Raw genomic sequence first — 25708 nt, forward strand, 5'->3', positions numbered from 1 at the left:
AAAAAAAAAAAAAAAAAAAAAAAAAAAAAAGAATCAATAGGTTTATAGAATAACCAAAAAAATAAATTAAGGTTTTTGTAATTTGTTAACTAAGTTAGCCAGGTGTTTTGGCATCTGGCTGCACAGAGCCACAGAACTGACCTTTAAAGAAAATTCATTTTTCATGGTCATCATAGATAACTCTGATTTGAAGGAGCCGAGATAGCTGTACAAAAAGATCTATTTTAAAACTTTAATCTTTTATGGCTATTGGAGAAACAGTGTCTAAGAGTACAGTCTGTTCTACTCAATTACTAATTAATTCTAAGTTTTTTAAGTTTCTTACATAATTCTATATGAGAGTTATTATTTAGAAAGCTTGAAGTTTTGTAATACCTAGGTGACATATACAACCACTGAAGAGTCTTAAACTCTTGAGTTGTTGGAGGAAGGAAGGGAAGAAGAGTAGTAGACTGGATGTATATATCTCTAATATAGCTTCAACTTATAGGACAGACAACTGTATCTTATAGTGATGCTTTAAATGATACATTTGCTTTTGTTCAAAAATTTTAAAAATCAAATCAATAAATATTAAATGCCAACTTTGTGTGCAGTACTTTGGGTTAAAAATATGCCTTGAGCATGATCATGAATCACAGTCATAATTTGAGAACTTACTTATAATTGTAAAACAAAAGTAAAATATTTCTTGAGTTCTTTAAGGGAAAAATTATAATTTGAAAAAAATAATCACCCCCTCTTCCTGCCCTTATGACTCTAAAATTAACTACTTAAAAATTTAAAAATATGTAGGCATTATAGTGTTATAATTTTAACATGCTCAGAGTGTATTAAAATAACTTAAACCTTGGAATATGAACGTATATGTATTTACCAGGAATTAAGCCAATCTATTTTCATCCTCACATTGTTACAAGGGGACAAAGATTAATTTTGTTTGTACTCCAAATAAAGTTACTTGATTATTAAGTAAATTTAAATATTCTGCTGTGTATAACAAATTAAGAGAGCTCACGGATGGTGCCAAATAGATTTAGAAAAGTAACAGCTCTTTCTTTTCACTCTATACAGAAAATTCTAAACACACTAAAAAGAGACCAAAACATGAGGACAACAGCCTGTGCCTTTTTAAAACTGTAGTGCAACAGAGAAAATAAGTTAATACTTATCTGACTTCTTTAATAGTTCTATCCATGCTCAAGCTTATAACTAGTATTCATAAATTTTGTACATAAAGTGATTGATTTTTGAGACATTTTTTTCTTTGTCTAGAACAGTATTTTTCAACTTTTTTTTTTCTTTTTTGGTTGTTTTTTTGGTTAACAAACTCCTTTGAGACTCTGATGCAGGCTATGGATCTTATCTTTAAAAAGTACTCATTGGGGCGCCTGGGTGGCGCAGTCGGTTAAGCGTCCGACTTCAGCCAGGTCACGATCTCGCGGTCCGTGAGTTCGAGCCCCGCGTCAGGCTCTGGGCTGATGGCTCAGAGCCTGGAGCCTGTTTCCGATTCTGTGTCTCCCTCTCTCTCTCTGCCCCTCGCCCGTTCATGCTCTGTCTCTCTCTGTCCCAAAAATAAATAATAAAAAAATAAAAATAAAAAAAAATAAAAAGTACTCATCTCAACACTTCTCTGATGACTATAAATGGACCTTAAATTTAGAGGTAGAGGTGTACTCTTGAGTCCTTTGTATGCTCGACTAGCATATTACACATTTTAGAAGAATTTTACTTGAGTAAATCAAAGAAAGTGTCTTTCTTTTATCTTTGGTTCTGTCATCTACCTTGGTAAAAATTAACATGGAGAAAGGAGAAGGGTTAACTCTTGGCTATCAGAATGTGGAGTTTCTGTGAAGATTCCAAATTTTTTTTTTCAACATTTATTTATTTTTGGGACAGAGAGAGACAGAGCGTGAACGGGGGAGGGGCAGAGAGAGAGGGAGACACAGCATCGGAAACAGGCTCCAGGCTCTGAGCCATCAGCCCAGAGCCTGACGCGGGGCTCGAACTCACGGACCGCGAGATCGTGACCTGGCTGAAGTCGGACGCTTAACCGACTGCGCCACCCAGGCGCCCCTGAAGATTCCAATTTTACTGGAGGAGCAACTTGAAATACATGAGAAAAACTGTGGGGGTGTTGTCTCACACATTTCACAAGAATCTGATCAAAATTTTGTGATGTTTGCATTTCTCTTGCTTGTTTGGCATATGCTAGGTTTGTGGTATAATTTAGTACTGGTTGCTCCAAATGTTTTAATTTTTTTCTAGGTTAATGTCACAAGGCCTTCTGCAAATATAAAAATATATATAGAATTTTACAGTTTATAATTAAATTTAAAAACTCCAGTTTTAAAACAATTTCATCACTTGAAGCAGTATTTATTTTAGAATATTTGGGAAGTCATTTGTATGAATGGGAGCCTGGGTTAAGCATACCTGAATGACTTTTAATGACTCCACATTAGCCAGCACATTACCCAATACATATGTTACTCCTTTTTTCAGTTACAACATTTGTAAATCTGTCTTGGTTTCTGCATGATACAGCTGTCAAGATCTTTTTTTATCTTAACCAAAGAAAGGAATGATGCATCAGTAAGTGGGTTGCAAATGGAACAAAAGAGTTATGATAAACACCCTGAAAATAAAGATAGCAGGGATGATTCAACAATGAGAGACAATCTGTGTAGATACCAGCCAGGGTCTAATCTTCTTCCCATATACTGTGTGTGTGTGTGTGTGTGTGTGTGTGTGTGTGTGTGTGTGGTGTGAAGGGGAAGACTCAAGGGCTGTGGGGAAAATGTGCTATTGCTGGAGCAGCTGTATTTCTAACTCTTTCAAGTTGTAACTGGGCTGCGTACAAGAACTTTTGAGTGTGGGTGGGCAGAAAAAACCCAGCTTCATATCAGAATGTGAACGAGGAACCATGTACCTATGTATTTTTGTAGTGTTAGGAGGAGGCAAATAGCAAGTTGTTTCCTATGTGAACAGCTCAAAAGTATCTTAACCATTTCCAGTTCCAGTTCTAGTTCCATCTTAGCAGGATAATAAGTTAGCCGAGTGTGGGCTATGGAATCAAACAGATTGATTTCTGTTGTTTCATTGGTGTTTGACCTTGGGAAGTTTCTTTAATTACTCTGTGCCTCACTTACCTCATTCAGTAAAATCTGAATAATAATAGAATGTATCCTAATGTCAGTAAGTAAGTTAACACCTATGAGGCTCAACCACAGTGCCTGATAGGTGAGTGCTCAATGAGTGTGAACTTCTTTTTAGTAGTTCTAGCTTTCTTTTTATTCTTGATCATATTATTGTTACTGCTGCTAACAGGAGCATTCCATTTTATTTTATTTTATTTATTTTTTAATCTTTATTTTTGAGAGAGGCAGAGACAGAGAGCGGGGGAGGGGCAGAGAGCGAGGGAGACACAGAATCCGAAACAGGCTTCAGGCTCTGAGCTGTCAGCGCAGAGCCCGATGCGGGACTCGAACTCAGGGACCTTGAGATCATGACCTGAGCCGAAGTCTGAGGACCAAATGACAGAGCCACCCAGGCGCCCATTCCATTTTATAATGGAAGACATTTACCTTCTCTTTGTTATTTTGGAGGTTTTCTCCTTTCCCTATACTTGGGAATCCTGATGACCTTGTTGTTATTCTTGATGACTTTACTTTTGCTCCTGCCTTCCTTTGGTGTCCTGTACGAACCATCTGTGAGGGTCAGGCTTTTTCTTTTTGGCTACTATGTCTCTTATTAACCCTTCTCTCCTCAGGACACTTAGCTCTAGGAAACTGGGGACTACAGGAATTTAAGAAACTAATGTGGGCAAAAATATAATTCTGCCTGAATGGGGCCATGGAACTAGGAATTTAAATTTGTATCTCTTTTTGAGGTTTTCTGAGGGTATGATGGTGGAATATTTTTTCCTTCCATCCTAAACTGTTTGCTAAGGGCATATTACATTCTTTATTATTTGAGTGTTTTCCAATATTTTTTTCTTCTTTTTTATTTTTCTTTCTCTCTGTTTTCATTTCTGCTTCACAGTTGTCCAGAATGTGCTAGGAATTTAACGACTTCAACCTTTTTCTCAGAATCTTTTCTTGACTTTCAACTGGGCAGAAAATATTTTAGTCATGTATTATATTACTGTGATGTAGTTAAAGTTGATGATCAAACAAAGTACCTCCATTCAATAACAAATTTTACTTGGCATGTTAAGAATAGCATTCCATCATTCTGTCACTTACATCTACAAATGAGTTTACTAGATCATATTTTTCCCTCAGTCTAATATGTAACAATAATTGCATTCATTATAATTTTTCACACCTACTTGTCTAACTTTTGCTTTTCTGAAATCTCAGTAAACTTCTTTAAGTAGAACCTCAAGTTGAGACACTGGGTGGCTCAGTCGGTTAAGTGTCCCACTTGATTTTGGCTCAGGTCATGATCTGTCCTGAGATTGAGCCCCATGTGGGACTGTGTGTTGGGCATGGAGCCTGCTCAAGATCTTCTCTCCCTGTCCCCCTCCCCTGCTCTCTCTCTCTCTCTCTCTCTCTCAAAAATACCTACCTACATACATGAATGAATAAATAAAATCTTAAAAAAATAGATCCTCAAGCAGTTTAAAAAGAAAAACATTTTAGTATGATTAAACTGAACCTTGATAATTAAGTACAAATCATTAATAAAATATGCCCAACAAACTCAGTTACATTGGTGATGCTTTTTGGCATATTTCCACAGACATTTTAATCAAAGATACTATGCTTTTGTCCAAGAAGTGTGTCTCTTAAAAAAATTTTTTTTTTGCTTGGAATATTTCTGTAATTTTGCACATGAAAAAGCATCCAAATCCACCATGCTTGTATATATGAGTAAACACTAAAGGAAAAACAGATCTCCTACCTTGGGCTGAATTCAGTGTTCTTCCAGTGGTGTGGATGTAGAAAATATTTTTAGAGTGTGGCTAGTTAGTTTTACTAGACTAGGTAACTGCTGCCAAAACTTTGGTTTGATTCTCACAATGACCCAATGTACTTCTGCGAGCAGTGACTGCAACTCAATTCAGCTAGTCATCTTCCTGAATAAATTGTGGACAGAGGTCCTCGGGGTGATGATGGAGACTGGAGTTAGACAAGGGTATGAACCCTAGAGCTCAGGTCTCAACAAATTACTGAATTTCTTTATGCTTTAGTTTTATTTGTTTTAAAGAGAGATAATATTAATAATAAATACCATTATAATGTTGATATGAGGACTAATGAGATAATATACATAAAGTGCTTATCTCATACCTACCTGGAAAATTTCAAAAAAAATGTCAGCTCACTAGAAGCAGTTGTTTAAAATGGTTTTAGGAAAATTCAAAGTGCACTGGGTCAGAAGTGTGTGAAAGCTCATATATTTGCAGTATTAAGGATGCTGTTTTTACTTTCTGGCACATAAAGTTATTCAGTGGAAAGAGAATAAGTTTAAGAAAGTAGAACTTAGTATAAACTTCTATTTAATAAATCTAGTCTTAGAATAAAAGGAAATAGCAGCAATAGCAGAATCCCAGTAGCAAAAGTAAAGAGTGAAGGGCAAATATATCCCAAATCCTGGACTAGCAATGAGGATACGTAACATGTTACAATGGACAAAGCACAGTGCTTGGAGGTAAAATATGTGAGTGTTTGCTCTCTCATCAACATATAATGATGTTGGGCTGGATGTTTTCAGGGTTCTCTTTGGGGTGTTACTTAATGCAAATCTGAAGAATTGTCTTCTACGTGGAATAAATGTTTAAATAGTATTTAAATATTTAAATGGGTAGTTTAAGTAGTAGGCTGAGTAATGGCCTCCCAAAGATGTCCGTGTTTTAAGTAGTAGGCTGAGTAATGGCCTCCCAAAGATGTCCGTGTCCTCATTCCTGTAACCTGTGAATATGCTGCCTTACTTATCACAAGAGACTGTAGATGTGACTAAGAATCTTGAGATGGGAAGATTATCCTGGATTTTCTATGTGAGCCCAATGTAATCACAAGGGACCTTATAAGGGGAAGAGAGGAAGGTCAAAGGCAGAGAGAGATGTGCCAAAGGAAGGCAGAGGTCAGATAGATGTAGGCCAAAGAACATAGGAAGCTTCCAGAAGATGGAAAAGAACAGGGACAGATTTGTCCCCAGAGCCCATAGAAACTGATTTTAAACTTTTGACCTCCAGAACTGTAAGGTAGTAAATCCATGTTGTTTAATCCACTAAGTTTCTGGTAGTTTGTTTGTTACAACAGTAATAGAAAAGTAATACAAACTTTATCAGTGTGGTTTTGCTAAAAGGAGGCAAATTGTGTTACTTGTACTATATAGAGACATTTGGTGATCCACGATTTATATATATGTGTGTATATATATATATATATATACACACATATATATTATATTATATATATATATAATTTTGGCTTTTAAATGAACTTTGAAGTTTCTGCTAATTCTTACTAATGGCAGAAAAATTAATAAAGGCTTGAAAACTGTGTCTCCCAACACCTCTTGCCCTTATTCTTTCACTTCCAATTCTTCCAGCTTCCTCCCTTCACTAGTTCTTATGAGTGAGCTTTCTAATTAACCTATGATTCCACCTCACAAATGTTTTATAGTAAGAGCTCAGAATTAAAACAATGAATACACAGGTGGACACTAATGGGAACTATTTTCATACAATAGGTAATACCCAAAGAACTTTGTGTATATTATGAAACCACAGACTAAAAACCAGGTTAGTAGCTATGACCTAAGTTGACTTAACACAGAAACACACTACAGCCTATTTTAAAATAGTAGGATATAAAGTAGATTGGTTGGGTTATACAACAGACGTAAATGGCGTTTGTTTGTTTTTTTCTTTTCACTAACATTTGTGCCATACCTTATCCTTGTTAAATTGTTTGTATTCCATGGGTACCGTCATTAGTATCTCAATTATTTTAAGACTCAATTTTAAACTTTTAAGTTGTGGCAGTCCCAAAGCAGCTAGTCTCTACTTACTTTCTGCCTTTATTAGCTGATAAGCCCACAGATCCTTATAAACTGTTTGAGACACCAGTTCTCAGCATGGTTGCTTGTTCTGGTGAGCAGTGAGTTTAAGAGAATGCTGCCTGTGGAGCATCCTTTAAAATCTTTCATAATAAAATGCAAATAAAAATTAGGTGGCACTATTAATTAGAAAGGAAAGTGTTCTATTGACATCTGTAGGTATGACCATAAGATTGGTGTTGATAGGTTCAAGGGGAAAGTGGGCACTGCAGGTATAGGTATAGGTATACCTTGGAGATATTGTGAGTTTGGTGCCAGACTACTGCAATAAAGCAAATATCATGATAAAGTAAGTCAAATGAATTTTTTAATTATATACTGGCTTCACAGTATATATAAAAGTTATGTTTACACTATACTGTAGTCTATTAAATGTGTAATAGCATTATTTCCAAAAAATGTATGTACCTTAATTAAAAAAATACTTTATTCCTAAAAAATGCTAGCCATCATCTGAGCTCTCAGCAAGGCACAATCTTTTTGCTGGTGGAGGTTCATGCCTTGATGTTGATGGCTGCTGACTGATCAGGGGGGTGGGTGGTTGTTGAAGTTGGGGTGGCTGTAGCAATTTCTTAAAATAAGATAATTTTGCCGAATAGATGGATTCTTCCTTTTATGAACGATTTTTCTGTAGCATTTTACCCATAGTAGAACTTTTTTCAAAATTGGAGTCAGGGGCACTTGGGTGGCTCAATCGGTTGAGCATCTAACTCTTGATTTTGACACGGGTCATGATCCAGGGGTTGTGGGATCGAACCCCACATAAGGCTACAACCATGTTGTAGATAGATGTTCTTGTCATCCAGGCTTTGCTGTTCTACTTACAGAGCACAGGCAGAGTAGATTTAACATAATTCTTAAGGGCCCTAGGATTTTCAGAATGCGAAATGAACAATCACCTTAAAACTTAGTCACCTATTAGCTTCATTAGCTCTAATAAGAGTCAGTCTGTGAAGCCAGACACTGACTTCTCTCTACCTATGAAAGTCCTAGATGGCATCTTCTTTCAATATAAGGCTGTTTCATCTACATTGAAAATCTTTTGTTTAGTAGACATTGTCATTAATGAACTTGGCTACATCTTCTGGAGAATTTGCTGCAGCTTCTACATCAGCACTTGCTGCTTCACCTTGCACTTTTATGTTATGGAGATGACTTCTTTCCTTAAACCTCATGAACCGATCTCTGCTAGCTTCAGACCTTTCTTCTGCAGCTTCCTCACCTCTCAGACTTCACAGAATTGAAGAGAGTTAGTAACTTGCTCTGGATTAGGCTTTGGTTTAAGGGAATGTTGTAGCTGGTGTGATCTTCTATCCAGGACACTAAAATTTCCTTCCGAAGGCTGTTTTACTCTCTTATCATTTGTGTGTTCATTGGAGTAGCACTTTTAATTTCCTTTGAGAACTTTTCCTTTACATTCGTAACTTGACTTTGTGGTGCAAGAGGCCTAGCTTTTGGCCTCTGTTAGCTTTCGACATGTCTTCTTCACTAAGCTTAATTTTTTCTAGCTTTTGGTTTAAAGTAAGACACGTGTGACTTTTTCTTTCACTTGAACACTTATGGCCATTGTGGGGTTACTGGCCTAATTTCAATATTCTGTCTCAGGGAATAGAGAGGCCAGAGGAGAGGGAAAATGATGGGGGAATGGCTAGTAGGTGAAGCAGTGAGAACACACACACAACACTTATCAAATAAATTCACCGTCTTAATGGGTGCAGTTTGTGGTGACCCGAAACAATTGCAATGGCAACATCAAAGATCAGTGATCACAGATTGCCATAACAAATACAAGAATAATAATGAGAAAGTTTGGAATGTTGTGAGAATTAAAAAGATGTGACCCAGAGACATGAAGTGAGTAAATGCTATTCACAAAATGGTACCGATAGACTTACTAAATGCCAGGGTTGCCACAGATCTTCATTTTGTAAAAAATGCAGTATCGAGGGGTGCCTGGCTAGCTTAGCCAGTACAGCATATTCTTGATATCAGGGTTGTGGGTTCAGGCCCCATGCTGGGTGTGGAGCATAGTTTAGAAAAATACAATATTGAAGTGCAATAAAGCAAAACACTATAAAATGAGGTATGCCCATATTTGCTAATCTAGGAGGGATTAGGAATTAGAGCCTGAGGTTCTCCTGCTCTGAGTCTTTTAAGCATATCCATATGGTACTGCCCTTTTCCTCCTGCCCACTCTACTCTGGAAACAGAAACCACTAAGAGTTCTATATCCATGTATAATAGCAAAGTAGCCACAAGGCTTTCAGTGCTAATGCTTCTAAACAATACATCTGTCCCCAACCCCCCACTCCTATTTTTATTTTCCACTTAAAACAAAGAGGCATAATACACAAATGGTTTCAGTTTTTTTTTTATAATACTCTGATCATTGGCATTGTGTACTTTAGAGGAGGTGGCTGTGTCAATAAATGGAAGAAAATACAATTAAAAATAGAGATAAAATCACTAGATGAAATTACATATTTAAGTAAAGAGAAAATGTGACTTCAGTTTACCAATACTGTTATTTACACTTAACTTTTAGATAATACATACATTACATAAAATGAAGTACATATAAAATTTAAACAAATTACTTGATTGAATAATAGAAAATGGCTTTAAAAACTTTTCACCCATAATAAAACTAGCTTTTATTTTAATAAGTGGTCATACACTGGTATGCTTATAATTTATTCTGCAAAACTCAAAGCTTGGAATAATGAAATCTTCAGAATGGATCATGTGAAGCATTTCACTTACTGGCAAACTAGAAGATAACTACCTAATCCTGCTGGGAATTTTACATTGTAGTCCTTCTTATCCCCCTAACAAAGGGATATAATGGAGTTTTGAGAAACAGTGGATATTCATTAAGAGAAACATTGAGAGAGAGATTATGAGAGAAAGTCCTATGGTTTGGAGAACAGGACTCACTCAAAGTACTTTGATATGTGCTGCAAAATGCTGAAAGTTCCAAATTATAATCATTCTCTCTACAATGTCTGGCCCAACGACATCTTTCTCTTTACTAAAATCTTTCAATTTAAGTTAACTGGATAATTTTTTCCCTCTTGGAATATATTCCCAGTTTTATAGTAGAAGTTGATAGGAAAATAGGTTGATTTTGCAGAAAACTGTTTTATAAGCAAATGTGACAGAACATTTTTATAAAGGAGGGTTTCAGGCATTATCTCACTTACATGAGTTTAGCAAATTTTTGTTTCCTTTAAAAAATCTGAAGAGAAGATGGTGTGTACACAGAACATGTCTGTACTTGAATAACATGATTCTAGTTATTGATATATGTAATAAAAGATATCAAAGCAGGCCAAATAGTTACTAAGTATTCTTTCTTTGCATTACACAAAGATCAAAATATATGCTAATTCTAACAGTATCACTGCACTGACTGTGCATTTACTAATTTAAAATATATATCTCGATTTCTCAGGAGCTCTTGATGAGTTCCCTGTTCCTTTATTTTTCCATTTTGCAGAACTACTATCAAATCTGCATTCTGTATTGTGGACAGTCTGTGAGCAACCACTAGGCAAGTCCTCCCCTGGCTGGCCTTATCAAGGGCGTGTTGAACCACCTAGAAGAGAAAAGGGCCCATGATTGCTAGCTTGAGTTAGATGCTAATATACTTATCCAAATCAAATTGATAAAGGTAATCTAATAACATTCTTTCTGTATTTGCTTATCCCCAAGGAAAACTGCCCAGCTCTGTGAAATATTCACCGTATTCAATAGGAATCTAGCAAAAGTAACCATAGACACATTAAGACTTTTAACTAGAAAAGCTTTTGTGATAATGAATAAAAATGAGATGGTTGTTTATATATATGTAAGCAGTTCTAAACTCAGAGTCAGAAAGTAGTATTTCTAAACCTAAGCAGAATGCCTAACTTACTTCATTTCTTCTCATAGCATTCATTTATTTTAGTAGAATTTAGCTAGAAAACTGTCCTAGCAAAAATCTCAGATGCAATGGGTTATAATGTTGTATAGAGGAAATAGGAGTGGAGGGTGAAAACCAAAATTTCTTGAACAAATTCAACAAATTTGTTCAAAATTTGTTGAACATACAAAATGTTCATTCCAGTGATGGATATCTCACTTAAATCCTTGCAATAACTCTATAAGGTGGGTTATTTATTTATTTATTTATTTCATTTTTCTGATAAATAAACTGAGATTCCAAAAGTCCAGGTCACTTGACCAAGGTTACACTGCTAGTAACTGATAAATCCAGGATTACAACTCAGGCATGTCTGATTCTAAAAATCATGTTTTTCTCTTTCATAACAGACTGTTTCCTTAGAAATCAAAGATAATCATTTGTAAATAGCAATCATGTGGTGGTCAACCACATGAACTCTTAGATCAGACATCCTCTCTTAAAATTCAGAGAAGTTACTTAACTTTTCTAAGCCTTACTGAGCTAGCCTATCAAATGAGCATGCTAATAAAATAAGCTAATTCATTAAGTTGTGAGGATTGAGATAATAGCATATAATGGACACTTGGCAAATATTAAAGATTGTCATTCATTCAACCAGTGTTCATTTAACAAGTAAGTGCCTAGTATGTGCAAGAAACTACTAGAGGACAAGGACATAGCAAAATTAAACATCTGAAGGAGCCTGCAGTGTAGGTCTATTGTCACATGTCTCTTTGCTTTCTTGTTTCCTTCTCAAATGTAACTAATAGTCTATTAAAGATGGACTAACTGTAGGTTCTGACACTGCAGTGTAGATTACTCTTTTATGCATGCAGATTGCCTTATGAATTTGTTTGGTATCATAAGAATAATAAAATAGGAAGGTTATTTTTCTTGGGCTTTTACCTTGACTGGAGAAACATTTCAAGAATTGGGCCTTTTTGCTAAACCCATTCAAGTGAGAAGACCTTTGTAGAACATGAGCTGCCCTATGTCCCACCTCTTTCCCACCTCCCCACCAGCGTCTAACTTTTTTTTAAAGGCCAAAACCTTAATTAGAATTCGTGACCTATGACTGCAGTTCTCTCCAGGTTTTTCTTTCCTCAAGCTGACCTTGATTTCTTCCACAGTACTCCACTCTCTTATTTGATATTATATTCTGAGATGAAATAAAGAGAATGTTACCTTTTCACTCTCATTATCAAGGGCTGAAGTGGCCTCGTCCAACAATAAAATTTTTGGTTTCCGGAGAAGAGCCCTTGCAATAGCTAGCCTTTGTTTCTGGCCTCCAGAAAGCTGTGTTCCTTTTAGTCCAATGTGTGTGTTGTATTTCTATTACAGGAACATGCAATTAAGAAAGCAAGGCTTGGTTATTTAAATTAGCATGGCAACTGTGGGCGAGAACCATCTAAATATTTCAAATTTTTGCTTCTCTTAAAAATTTGTGTCCCAACAAGTTCTGAAATCTATTCTTGGCCTTTGTTGCAAATAAATGCTAAACCAGCAGTAAGCACTACCATCTCATTTACATATCTAATCTGATCGCAAACAGCAGACCTTTGCCATTATGCTTCTACAAAGGAATTGTTCGAATTAAAGCATAAGAAAAAAATTATTGGCAAAAAAAGTTCTCAGTAAACACAAATCTTTTCCATTAAATTACATTACCTTCTATTTTCAGGTCAAAACAATTAAAGGAAATCACTGGGTTTCCTCACACTGCCTCTTGCCAAACCTCTATGGGCGCATCTCTCCAGGTACTGGGATGCTGTTCTCAATGGTACAGGTAACTTCCTGACAATAAATAAGGCTGATGTCTGGAGACAGTCTGTTCACCTTTTCAGCCCATAATAGTGACATCTGGCACTCCCAATGTTTCTACAGCCCTCCTATTTACTAATGTCCTCTTCTCCAGTGTTTTCCTCCACAGAAGGATAAAGAAACTACGGGAGGAGTATCCTGAGGCTGTTGTAGTCTGCCAAATGATGACTGTCAGTTCAGTTGGTGCAAGCAGGCTCCCGATTGCTTTTTAGATTGTCTCATTGACTCTACTTCCCTCCGAGGTTTGACACTGCTTTCTACTAGCTCTTGCTAGTTGTCTAACAAATATATACTCCTGGTATCCAGACAAGAATGTGTGGATGGATCTGCTCCACTGGAAAAGCAAGGCTAATTATACAACTTTCTTTTTTTTTTTTTTTTTAATTTTTTAAAAGTTTATTTATTTTGAGAGACACAGAGATGGAGTAAGTGGGAGAGAAGCAGAGAGAGGGGGAGAGATAGAATCCCAAGCATACTCTGCACTGTCAGCATGGAACCCCATGCAGGGCTTGAATTCAGGAAACTGTGAGATCATGACCTGAGCCAAAACCACTGGATGCTTAACCAACTGAACCACCCTGGCGCCCCTAATTATACAACCTTCTAAAGGTGGATTCTAGGGGCGCCTGGGTGGCGCAGTTGGTTAAGCGTCCGACTTCAACCAGGTCACAATCTAACGGTCCGTGAGTTCGAGCCCCGCGTCGGGCTCTGGGCTGATGGCTCAGAGCCTGGAGCCTGTTTCCGATTCTGTGTCTCCCTCTCTCTGCCCCTCGCCCGTTAATGCTCTGTCTCTCTCTGTCCCAAAAATAAATAAACGTTGAAAAAAAAAAATAAAGGTGGATTCTATAGCAGCATCATTGAAAACATGCAGCATGTGATTAATATGCTATTCATTTTGTCTTAGTGCCTTACAGAAGCTTGAATTAACTGCCTTTCCCTCCATATCTGACTGCCTTCAAGGGGTACCATTTGGGCAGAGTGGGTATCGAGAGATAAACGTGTCTACTTCACCTCAAAGTTCATTTTTCAATTTAAAATGTGATTTTTTGCTTCATATAAAACAATGGGTGTCTCAATTACCACAGCCCAGTAAAAGTGTCTTTTCTGAAGTGAATGCTGCCCAAAGAAAACAGACTTTATCACTTCTGTAATTTTATTTAGGACTGTCAGCAGGCTGGGACTCTTCCCTCTAAAATGCATTTTAGGGCCGCCTGGGTGGCTCAGTTGGTTATGCGTCCAACTCTCTATCTCAGCTCAGGTCATGATCTCATGATTCCTGAGATTGAGCCCTGTATTGGACAGTGTGGAGCCTGCTTAGGATTCTCTTTCACTTGCTCCCTCTCTGCCCCTTCCCCACTCACATGCATACACACACTGTCTCAAAATAAATGAATAAATATTAGAAATTCACTTTATGAAATTTGGAACCATAGGGCAGGATAACAGATAAATCTGTGTCATTCATTTCCATACACCACATAGTTCCCATCCAAATTAGAGAATCCAATCCTAAACCAAAAACAGAGAGAGGATTGGGTGGGAATGATAATGGTTTGTAGCTCTTTCTGCCAGTCTAGCTTAAATTGTACATAGATTCTTCTTGTGTAGCTAAAGAAGACACAATACTAGCTTAGAGGTCACTTTGCATTTCTTGGCCTTCTCTGGATTACAGAAAGATATTAGTCTCAAGAATGAATTGGATTAAAATTAAATTCAGATGGTTTTGTCCATCTTTAAGCAGAACAGATTATAAATGGGGGTATACACATGATCTCAATACCAACCTAAAAACATTTTCAGATACTTAAAGTGGAGGTTTTTATTTTTTAATGAAGAACTATAGACTTCTATTTTCCCATTTAAACTGAAAATCTCAATCAAGTTTTTGGCAATCAGTGGGAGGAATGGTGAGTGTCCTGGAATATTCAACCTGTTTATGAGATGCTCATGGAACAATGGCTCCTTGATAAGAACCTGGGCTAAAAGCCAGTTGGGTCCTGGAGAGAATATCCAAAAAGAGTCTGATCCTAAACCAACTACATTCTAGAGAATCCCTGCAGGCACTTGGGAGGAACTTCAGGGTGATTTCAGTGGTTGAAGTCTTACCCAAGGAGTCACGATGTGACTTGACTGAGAGCTGCAGCTACACTCGGTGTGTTTCTCAGAGGATCCCTAAGACCAAGGTGGGGTTGCTTCAACTCCCCTCCTAGGCCAATATTTCCAAATATCTGTAGGTCATCTTCATGGCATATAGAATAGACGTGTTACCCTTAGCACACTCCAAACTGACTTGCTGTTTGCCCTCCTAGGTTGAGTTGCCAGACAGGTCCACAATCCTTTACTAGAAACCCTTAAGGATATATCCACTTAAGAATTCTGTTTTTTATTTGTCTGTTTGACTTTCTCTCTCTCTCTCTCTCTCTCTCTCTCTCTCTCAATCCCCGCCCAATGTGGGGCTCAAACTCACAACCCTGAAATCAAGAGTCGCATGCTCTACCAACTGAGCCATCCAGCCCCTGTTTGTTTAACATTAGAAAAAAATATACCATAAATTGTATATGCTATGTATTATATATATTTAACACGTGACATGTATTAACACCCCCAGAAACGTCTGGGGAAGCAAGTGGTAATCAAATATATGAGTATTTCTGCAGAAATATTGGATTATTCATTCTAAGTAGGATTAATAAAGGCTACATATAGCCTCACATCATTTTGGCCATCAAATATGCAAAATTTGTGTGTCAGGCATGGAGTTTAAGAGCTTTTGGAAATTGGAACTGGGGAAAAGAAAATGTGGACTTGCATTGTTCTCATCCAGAATGTTGTAAAGCACCAGGACTTGTCCTTTTAATGCCAGTCTCTGCCATACCTCAAAGGCCACAATGGCTTCTGGATGAGCAAACAAAAGGCTGAGCTCAGCAGCAATTTTTTTTCTTTAAAATGATCATGTTATTTCTTTGCCTAAAAATGTCTAGGGGTTTCCTATTTCCAATAAGACAGAGTCCAAACTTCTTAGCCTGGTATATCAGAACCTTCACATTCAGTCTCTGCTTATATTTTGGCCTCTTCTCAATTCCCTAGTTTATGCCTTTTGCTCAGGATTTTAAATTTCTTTCCCTCCAAACACCTAAAACTGTTTTATGTGTATATGTTTCCACACAAGCTTATTCTGTCTTCTAAGAATGTATTTGTCCCTTCTCAGCCTGGTGAATTCCTCTCATTCTTCAAAACCCAGTTTGTTTGTTTGTTTGTTTGTTTTTAATGTTTGTTTATTTTTGAGAGAAAGAGCACGAGTGGGGGAGGGGTAGGGGCGGGGGTGGGGGTGGGGTGGGGGGAGACACAGAATCCGAAGCAGGCTTCAGGCTCTGAGCTGTCAGCCCAGAGTCTGACACAGGGCTTGGAACCTATGAACCATGAGATCGTGACCTGAGCCAAAGTCAGATGCTTCACCCACTGAGCCACCCAGGCACCCTTTCAAAACCCAGTTTAAAACAACATCTTCTGTATGGTTTTCTCTGAGCTCCTAGAGACTTTGTCATTCCTTCTTTTGTACTCTCATCATATGCTCTGTGTGTTTTTATTCCAGCAGGCTGTCCAGTGTATCATGCACTTTCTCACCCAGTTTCCACAATCCTCAGCCAAGTCTTGGCAATTCTACCCTTACAGTATCTTTTAAATCCTGTTCCTTGCTTTATTTCACTTTATAATTACTAATTCAAGCATTCATAACACTGGAAATAGCTCCTAAGTGGTCTCCCAACTCCCTGTATTTTCTTCACTACAAATGATCATTTACATTACTGCTGGATGTAATGTCCAATGCCCTATTTCAAAATGATATTTTGGTACCATGGCTCTACTTTTTTTTTTTTTTTTTTTTGGAGTAACAGTGATAAGTAAAGTTAAAATTAAAAACACTGAGGGGTGCCTAGGTGGGTCACTTAAGTGTCTGACTTTTGATTTTGGCTCAGGTCATGATCTCATGTTCATGGAATTGTGTCCTGTGCTGGGCTCCACACTGACAGTGCAGAGCCTGCTTGGAATTCTCTCTCTTCCTCTCCCTCTGTCTGCTGCTTGCATTCTCTCTCTCTCTCTCAAAACAAATAAATAAACATAAAAAACAAAAACAAAAACAGTGAGAAACTAGTTATTCTTTCTTTTAGGAAATAATATCATCTTGGTTCTCAAAGTTTTTTACTGTAAAAAGTTAGTGCACTGAATCTCTGAACTATGTAGTTTTGGGTAAATGTGGGAACTAGCACAACAAAAATAATGAAAGATAATAAACAGTTTAAGAATAAAAGTCAAATGGTATAAGTATAAAATGGTTAACATTTTACCACACATAAATTAAAGAAACAAACTTATCAGGATTATGGGGATAACAATCTGACCACAAATTGACAATACAGCAAATGCCTTGGTTAAAAAGGAGAATTACCATGGAAAGATACTCATAGGGTCACAATATTTATAAAAATACATCAATCCTTTCATTATAGTTAGTAGTGTAGAATCTTACTGGAGCAGGAGAAATTGTATTATTTATGGCCCCTTTCTAGTTATAGGCACCATTTAGTGTGGACAGGAGATGGTGAGGGAAGATCTACTTTTATAAAAGTCAGTGAGTATGGTGACCATTACCCTCCCCCAAAGAACAGGATACTAGATTGTTTATTAAACTTAGGCATTCCCTTTTAAGGTGAGCTAGAAAATAACGTTGTAGAAGTTTGTTTCTAATTAAAAGTAGGTATGTATATTTTAATTTAATTTTGCAGGTATAAACATTCAGATATTGTAAGCACTTTAAGTTACAATTACTCATCTCTCTTCATGACTTCTGGATTTGTATTAATGCTTGCCATACTAAAGCTCTCTCTACAGTTAGCCAAGATTTTAACTTTCCTGTGTCAGCTGTCACAGAGAAGTGACATTGTGTTTGTCATTTCAGAGAAGTGACAAAAATGGCAGGCAAGGACTTAACATTCTACTGGGGAAAGAGGACACTAAAATAAGTCTATAATCCCTCAGGGTAACTTTAGATTGTGATAAGCACCTTGAAGACTATATGGTATGTGATGGGAGTGGTGGGGACACTTTTGATAAGGTGGTCAGGGAGAGTCTCTGCAAAGATGGCATTTCAGAGAGCTTGAAAGTTAAGGAGATAGCTCTGCAAAGAGCCAGAGGAAGGGAGGTTACAGCAAGTACAAATGTCCTGAGGTAGGGAAAAACTTGGTGTGCTTCTGAGACAGAAAAGAGGACAGTGTGCCTGGAGCAGAATGAACACGTGGTGAGGAAGGAGATGGGGAGGCGAGCAGGACCACGTCACAGAAGGCCTTGCCAGCTACGTAAGAAATTTGGACTTTATTCTAAGTGCAAAGGGATGCCATTAGGAAGTTTTAAGCAGGAAGGGACAGAATCTGATTTATGTTTTTAAAGGGTCCCCCTAGGTACTATGAGGAAGCAGAATTATGATGCGGCACACTGGAAGCAGGAAGACAGATTAAGATGCTACGTAATCAGAGTGGGGGGATGATGGTGGTGTAGACCTAAGTAGAGTGTATATGGATAGAAGGTAAGCAATCAAAATAAGAAAACGAATTCGGTGAATATTAATACAGTTTGGTCTTGGAAAAACTGGTCACAGAAAAATCTCAATCTTCACTTTTTATGCATAACTTGATTAGATACTGGCAATAAATAAATTGTATAATTCAAGGAGCACATAAAGACAACTACTTAGGCTTACTTGGCAGTTTTGTAATTCAAGATTTCAGATATTTTTCTTACCGCAGGGAGACCCTCAATAAAAGAGTGGATATTTGCTGCATCTGCTACTTCTTTTATTTCATCGAGTGGCACAACACAGCTGTTATCACCATAGGCAATGTTCTCAGCAATGCTACGGTCGAAGAGTACAGGCTCTTGAGAAACGATGGCTATTTGGGAACGGAGCTACTGTACACTCAGTTCCTTTGCATCCACACCATCGAATAGCTGCCAAAAGCAGAATGGAGAGTGGCATGTGAAGATCCAACAACTGTATTCTGTTGCAGTTCACTGTATTCAGACATGTACAAATTGTAACAAGAAAAATAGGAATTCAAGGTATTTCACAGTAAAATGCTACCCAAGGATGGATCATAAATCATATGCTGTGTAGAAGCATAGTGTAACTGCCTAAAATGCCAGCTCCTAAACCTATTTGACATTGCTGTGAATGGCCACATATTCTAGAGACTTGCCTGGAGTCTAGAGTCAAGGCTGGTGCTCTGTGCTGAAGTCTGGTGGAAAATGAGCAACGTCCACTGTAATAGGACCCCACTTTATGAAAGCCCAGAGAGAGAAGGTAGGGACCTATACAGCAGTCTGCATATAGGTGTATGTCATTTTGTACATAGCCGTACTTATTCACATGAACATATAATAACATTCAACCGACATTTGATAAGCGTATCTACTAGCTGATGTGGACTCTTCAAGTGCCAGAGAAATAGTAGTAAGCAAGACAAAGCTCTTGCCCTCCTGCAGCTTACATTCTAGTGGAGACAGACAGACAATAAACATACTAACAAATAATCAACTCAGAAAAAGAAAGTGTCATGAAAACTGAATAATGGGATAGGGACTGACTGAGGATGTGGGGAGAGTGTGGGAAGCAGGTGGGTGGATGCATTATTTTCTACAGAGTAATCTAAGAAGGCTTACCTAGGGAAGTAGCATTTAGATTGAGACATGAGTGATAAGAAGGAGTCCACAAAGAGGTTAAAGCAAGAAAATTCCAAGCAGGGGAACAGCGAGAACAAAGGCCATAAGTGAGTTTAATTTTTTTTAATGTTTATTTATTTTTGAGACAGAGAGAGACAGAGCGTGAGTTCAGGAAGGGCAGAGAGAGAGGGAGACACAGAATCTGAAGCAGGCTCCAGGCTCTAAGTCGTCAGCACAGAGCCCAATGCAGGGCTCAAATCCACAAGCTGTGAGATCATGCCCTGAGCCGAAGTTGGATGCTCAGCCAACTGAGCCACCCAGGTGCCCCACTAAGTGAGTTTAAAGAACACTAAGAAGCCAGTGAGACTGACACATAGTATACAATGAGGTGGGGAGTGATAGGGGAGTTTAGTGAGAGACGGAGGGGCCAGATCATGGGATGGACTCCATTTTATACAAACTGCAGGAGGAAATCACTGGAGGGTTTAAAGGAGAGGGTGTGCTATGCTATGTGCAAATAGATGACTGTTTCCTATTGTGGGACTCACTGTTAACTCATTGTTATCACTGGTAATAGGGAGCCATTCTGGACCATTTTATTTTGCAAATAGTCATTAAGAATCTGTGATGGGAAAAAAACCCAACCCTGTAAATTGGAGGAGAATGAGGACTAATATGACATTCTTTGACTTTTGGGGATTAGAAGAGGAGGCAGAACAGGAAGTCTGTGTGTGTGTGTGTGTGTGTGTGTGTGTGTGTGTGTGTGTGTGTGTATGTCAGGGGATGGGGGTGGATGTGGTGGTTGTTGTGTTGCTGGGAAAGGATAATTGAAAACCTGAAAATATGGAGAGTAAGAAAGGTGCTAGTGAGAATAAGTCACTGGAATGCTAAGGATGAAGAGGTTGCATTTTTTTGAAAACAGGATGCAGGACTTAATGGAACTGATTCAGATAAGCCCTAACCATGCATAAAGTTTTGAGAGGTGGGTGGTAGAAAAGGCCGGTGGGAATAGCAGGAAGCCTGAATCAGCTGGCAGAGGAAACTTATCTCTGTTTTAAACCAGAATGGTATAAAAAGAGCCCAGGTATGGATGTTAGACCCCTCCTCCAACATCTGTATTCTAAAAGAATTCTATGCCTTGTAAGATCAAAATTCCTGTTTTCTTTTTTAAAAATTTCTAATTTGTAAACTTTTAATTTTTTAATTTTAATTTTTAATGTTTATTTATTTATTTTGAGAGAGAGAGACAGAGAGAAAGAGAGGGAGGGAGGGATGGGGAGGGGCAGAGAGAGAGGGAGAGAGAAAGAATCCCAAGCAGGCTTTGCACTGTTAGTGCAGACACGGGGCAGAAACGCACAAACAATGAGATTGTGACCTGAGCCGAATAGACCTTTAAAAATTTTTTTTGAGTATTAGTTTCAGGTGTACAGCATAGTGATTTAACTTCTCATACATTATGCTATGCTCACCACAAGTGTTACTACCATCTGTCACCATTCAAGGCTACTGCAGTATTTCTGGCCATATTCCCTATGCTGGCCCCTTATTCTTATGACTTACTCATTCTACAACTGGAAGCATCTCCCACTCCCCCCTTTATCCATTCTTCCCATCCCCCCTTTCCCTCTGGCTACCACCAGTTTGTTCCTCTGTATTTATAGGTCTAATTCTGCTTTATTTTGTTTATTCATTTGTTTTGTTTTTTAGATTCCACATATTCCACATATGTATTTATCTTTTACAGTCTGACTTATTTCATTTAGCATATTATCTTTTAGGTCCATCCATGTTGTCACAAATGGCAAGACCTCATCCTTTTTTATGGTTCAGTAATATTCCATCACATATATATATCTTCCATATACATATATTCCATTATATGTATATATATATATCTCACATATATATTCCTTATACATTTGTATATCAGTAGACACTTGGGTTGCTTCCATATCTTGGTGCTGTAAATAATGCAGCAATAAACATAGGGGTGCATATATTTTTTGAATCAGCATTTTCATTTTCTTTGGGTAAATTTCACTAATGGAATTATTGGACCATATGGTATTTGTATATATAATTTTTTGAGGAACCTCCCTACTGTTTTCCACAGCTGCTATATCAATTTAAATCCCTACCAATAGGTCATGAGGGTTCATTTTTCTCCACATCCTTGCCAACATTTGTTATTTCTTAGCTTTTTAAAAATATTTATTTTTGAGAGAGAGAGAGAGAGAGAGAGAGAGAGAGAGAGAGCATGAGCAGGAGAGAGCATGAGGGGGACAGGGACAGAGGATCCAAAGTGGGCTCTGCACTGACAGAAGAGAGCCCAACGCAGGACCTGAATTCATGAACCATGAAATCATGACCTGAGCTGAAGTCGGACGCTCAGCTGACTGAACCACCCAGGCACCCCTAATTCTTGTCTTTTTGATTCAGGTCATTCTGACAGGTATAAGGTAATATCTCATTGTGGTTTTAATTTGCATTTCCCTAATGATTAGTGATGCTGAGCATCTGTCCATATGTCTGCTGGCCATCTGTATGTCTTCTTTGGGAAAATATCTCTGTAGGTCCTCTGCCCATTTTTAAATTGATTTTTTTTTTTTTTGGTGTTGAATTGTAGAGTTTCTTTCTACATTTTGGATATTAACCCTTTATCAGATATATCATTTGAAAGTATCTTCTCTCATTTAGATTTCTTTTGTTTTGTTGATGTTTTCCTTCACTATGAAAAAGCTTATTTTGATATAGTCCCAATAGCTTATTTTTGCTTTTGTTTCCTTTACCTTAGGAGACCTACTTAGAAAAATGTTGCTATAGCCAATGTCAGAGAAATTACTGCCTGTGTTCTCTTCTAGGACTGCTAGGTTTCAGGTCTCATGTGTATGTCTTTAATCTATTTTAAGTTGTTTTGTGTATGATGTTAGAAAGTAGTCCAATTTCATCCTTTTACATGTAACTGTCCAGTTTTCCTAGCACTAGTAATTGAAGAGACTGTCTTTCCCCTATTATATATTCTTGCCTCCTTCATCAAAAGTTGACTGTATAAGTGTGGCTTTATTTCTGTACTCTGTATTATGTTCCATTGGGCAATGTGTCTGTTTTTGTGCCAGTACCATACTGTTTTGATTACTACAGCTTTGTAATATAACTTGAAGTCTGGAATTGTGATGTCTCCAGCTTTGCTTTTCTTTTTCAAGATTGTTTTGGCTATTCAGGGTCTTTTGTGGTTCCATAAAAATTTTAGAATTGTTTGTTCTAGTTCTGTGAAAAATGCTGTTGGTATTTTGATAGGGACTGCATTAAATCTGTAGATTGTGGAGTTCCTGGGTGGCTCAACTGGTTAAGCATCCAACTTTGGCCCAGGTCATGGTTCCATGCTTTGTGGGTTCGAGCCCCATGTTGGGCTCTGTGCTGACAGCTTGGAGCCTGGAGCCTGCTTCACATTTTGTATCTCCTTCTCTCTCTGCCTCTCCCCTGCTTGCACTCTGTCTTACTGTCTCCCAAAAAATAAAATAAACATTAAAAAAAAAATGAAAAAAAATTTGTAGATTGTTCTGGGTAGTGTAGACATTTTAACAATATGTGTTCTTCCAATCCATGAGCGTGGAATATCTTTCCATTTGTATCATCTTCAGTTTAAGATAAAAATTTCTGCCACTATCACGACAGAAGAATCTTTGAGTCTTTATATTTTCTATTTAGCCTCAAAGTCTTATCCATCATTTTTGTTACTGGCTTGCTTGTCTGATTAGTTAAGGGAGAGATTTTTTTTTTTTTAAACTACTGCCCTGTTTGCCCTATTCAAACCAGTAAGGATGATTAAGCCCAAGGGAATGTTTAAGAATAGCACCACCAAAAACGAGATAAGCTGTATTTAAAATCAGTCTTACCACTTGTCCTTTCATAGGGTCATAAAATCTCTGCAGAAGGTGGACAGAAGTGCTTTTTCCACAGCCACTGCTTCCAACAAATGCTACTGTCTTTCCTTTCTCAATACTTAGGGATAAGCCACAAAGGATGAGAACATCCTGGCGACAAGGATAGGAAAAAGAGACCTCTCGAAACTCTATATTCCCTTCACATGTATCCTGGAAAAGAAAGTTAGCAGGGTTTAGAATGATGACTTAAAAAGATTGTAACACATTATAGTGTTTTCTGAAAATTATGCATGTTTCCACATCATTTTATTTTAAATGGTATTCCTATTGAAGAGCTACTAACTGCATGATTGTTTCTTTCACTTTTGTATGGATCTTTATATCTGTACTTCTTGTCTTCATTACCGGACTTCACCAGCTTCCTAAAAAGCACTGGTTTCCTCTGGCTTCACTACCTAGACATAGTCTTATCTGCAGATTCGCTGTTTGACAAAATAATTACATATGTATATGTAATATATACATATATATACATACATATATATATACATATATGTATGTATATATATGTATATATATACATACATATATTTATATTTATATATATGAATATATTTATATATTTATATATACATAAATTTAGTTTCTGTTTTACAGACCTTTATCACTTAATTCATAATAGCTGGCATCCTCATAAGCTATATGTACAAATGTTATTTTTGTAAGTTGGACCATGTTTTACAGTTAATATACATTATACTTTGAATTGGGTTTTTGTTTTTGACTGGTTATTATTTGACAGTGATGCCTAAAAGCTTATTTATTTTTCTCTGTATGCTTTGATATTTTAGGGGTTGATAATTTGTAAACCAATACTTCTATATACCAGGGATGTTTATAAAAGACTTTCCAGAACTATCACTAAATGATTAACTTTCCCTTTATATATTTGGTTCATAGAATCTAGGTTCTTTTTGAACTTTATGTTTGCCCTCAATCAATTACATTTTAAATAGGTTTAATAGTCATGCTCAGCATATTCTGAGTGCAGCATACAGGTAGAAGGGAGAGGTAGGTGGAGGACAGGGGCATCAAAAAATGTTTGAAAATGATATTCTATTGTCAAAGAACTGTTAGGAGATATGCCAAAAAGTTAAGTGCAGTAGTAGTAATAGCTTATTTTTAGCTTATTCAGTGCTTTCTGTTTTGCCCCAAAATGAATATTATTTATGCAATAATGTTTGACAAAATAAACCCAGAAATTGAGAATAATGAAGAGTGTATTATTTTGTGTATGTTCTGTGCCTTTGGGAAAGGCATAGAGATATTCTACACTTCTAGACTTTAATACATTTTAAAATTTATTCTTACTATTTTAAACACTTTATTATGGAAAATTTCAAACAACTGAAAAAGTAGAGAGAATAATGTAATGAACTGTCTCCCAGCTTCAATAATTCCTGACATTTGCCAGTTTTGTTTTAGTAGGCTTTAATTTTTAAAAGCACAGTGAGTGAAATTTAGAAGTATCTGTATATTAAATAAAATGAAGATTAAGTAAATTAATTTTACAGTCTTTATTAGAAACGTTTCCATATTCCATGCCATGTAATGTAGTTCTAGGAAGACATTTATCAGTGAGACACTCAAATCCTCTACTGTAAGGTTCTTTTTTTTTTTTTTTTCAACGTTTATTTATTTTTGGGACAGAGAGAGACAGAGCATGAATGGGGGAGGGGCAGAGAGAGAGGGAGACACAGAATCGGAAACAGGCTCCAGGCTCTGAGCCATCAGCCCAGAGCCTGACGCGGGGCTCGAACTCCCGGACCGCGAGATCGTGACCTGGCTGAAGTCGGACGCTTAACCCACTGCGCCACCCAGGTGCCCCTCTACTGTAAGGTTCTGAAAGAAATGAGTAACAATGTTATTATCCATCTAAATCCTAAAATTAAAAAGAAGTTTTCTACAACCTTTACTTTCCAAAAGATAAGTATGAAATCTTATTTTGACTGTGATGCATCGTTGAGCATTCTATTTTGAGAATTTCAAGATCTTTTTATTCCTTTAACTAATGACTGGCATTGGCATCCCTTTTAATAATTATGTAGCTTTAGTAGTAATGTACTATTTTAAGCTATCATATGTAAAATCGACTGTTAAAATTCGAGTGGGAAATATTTTTAAATGAAAAATTTCTTTTAAGTATATACCTAATGGCTATTCTTACTTTTAAATTTAAAATGTCCAGGGGGTGTGTGGGTGGCTCAGTCAG

At 37.2% G+C, this 25708-nt stretch overlaps 1 protein-coding gene across 1 annotated transcript in view; it reads right to left on the reverse strand.

Annotated features, from left to right (window-relative positions):
- Window positions 1-9426: 9426 nt before the first annotated feature.
- The window catches only part of ABCB5 (ATP binding cassette subfamily B member 5), a 142719-nt gene continuing 126437 nt past the window's right edge, over window positions 9427-25708 (reverse strand). The window contains 4 exon segments of the mRNA XM_040472467.1: window positions 9427-10669; window positions 12203-12349; window positions 18635-18841; window positions 23449-23646. Coding sequence (XP_040328401.1) covers window positions 10472-10669; window positions 12203-12349; window positions 18635-18841; window positions 23449-23646 — 750 coding nt within the window. The 3' untranslated portion in view covers window positions 9427-10471.

Source organism: Herpailurus yagouaroundi, unplaced genomic scaffold, assembly GCF_014898765.1.
Source record: "Herpailurus yagouaroundi ecotype Mexico unplaced genomic scaffold, PumYag 100, whole genome shotgun sequence".
NCBI lineage: Eukaryota > Metazoa > Chordata > Mammalia > Carnivora > Felidae > Herpailurus > Herpailurus yagouaroundi.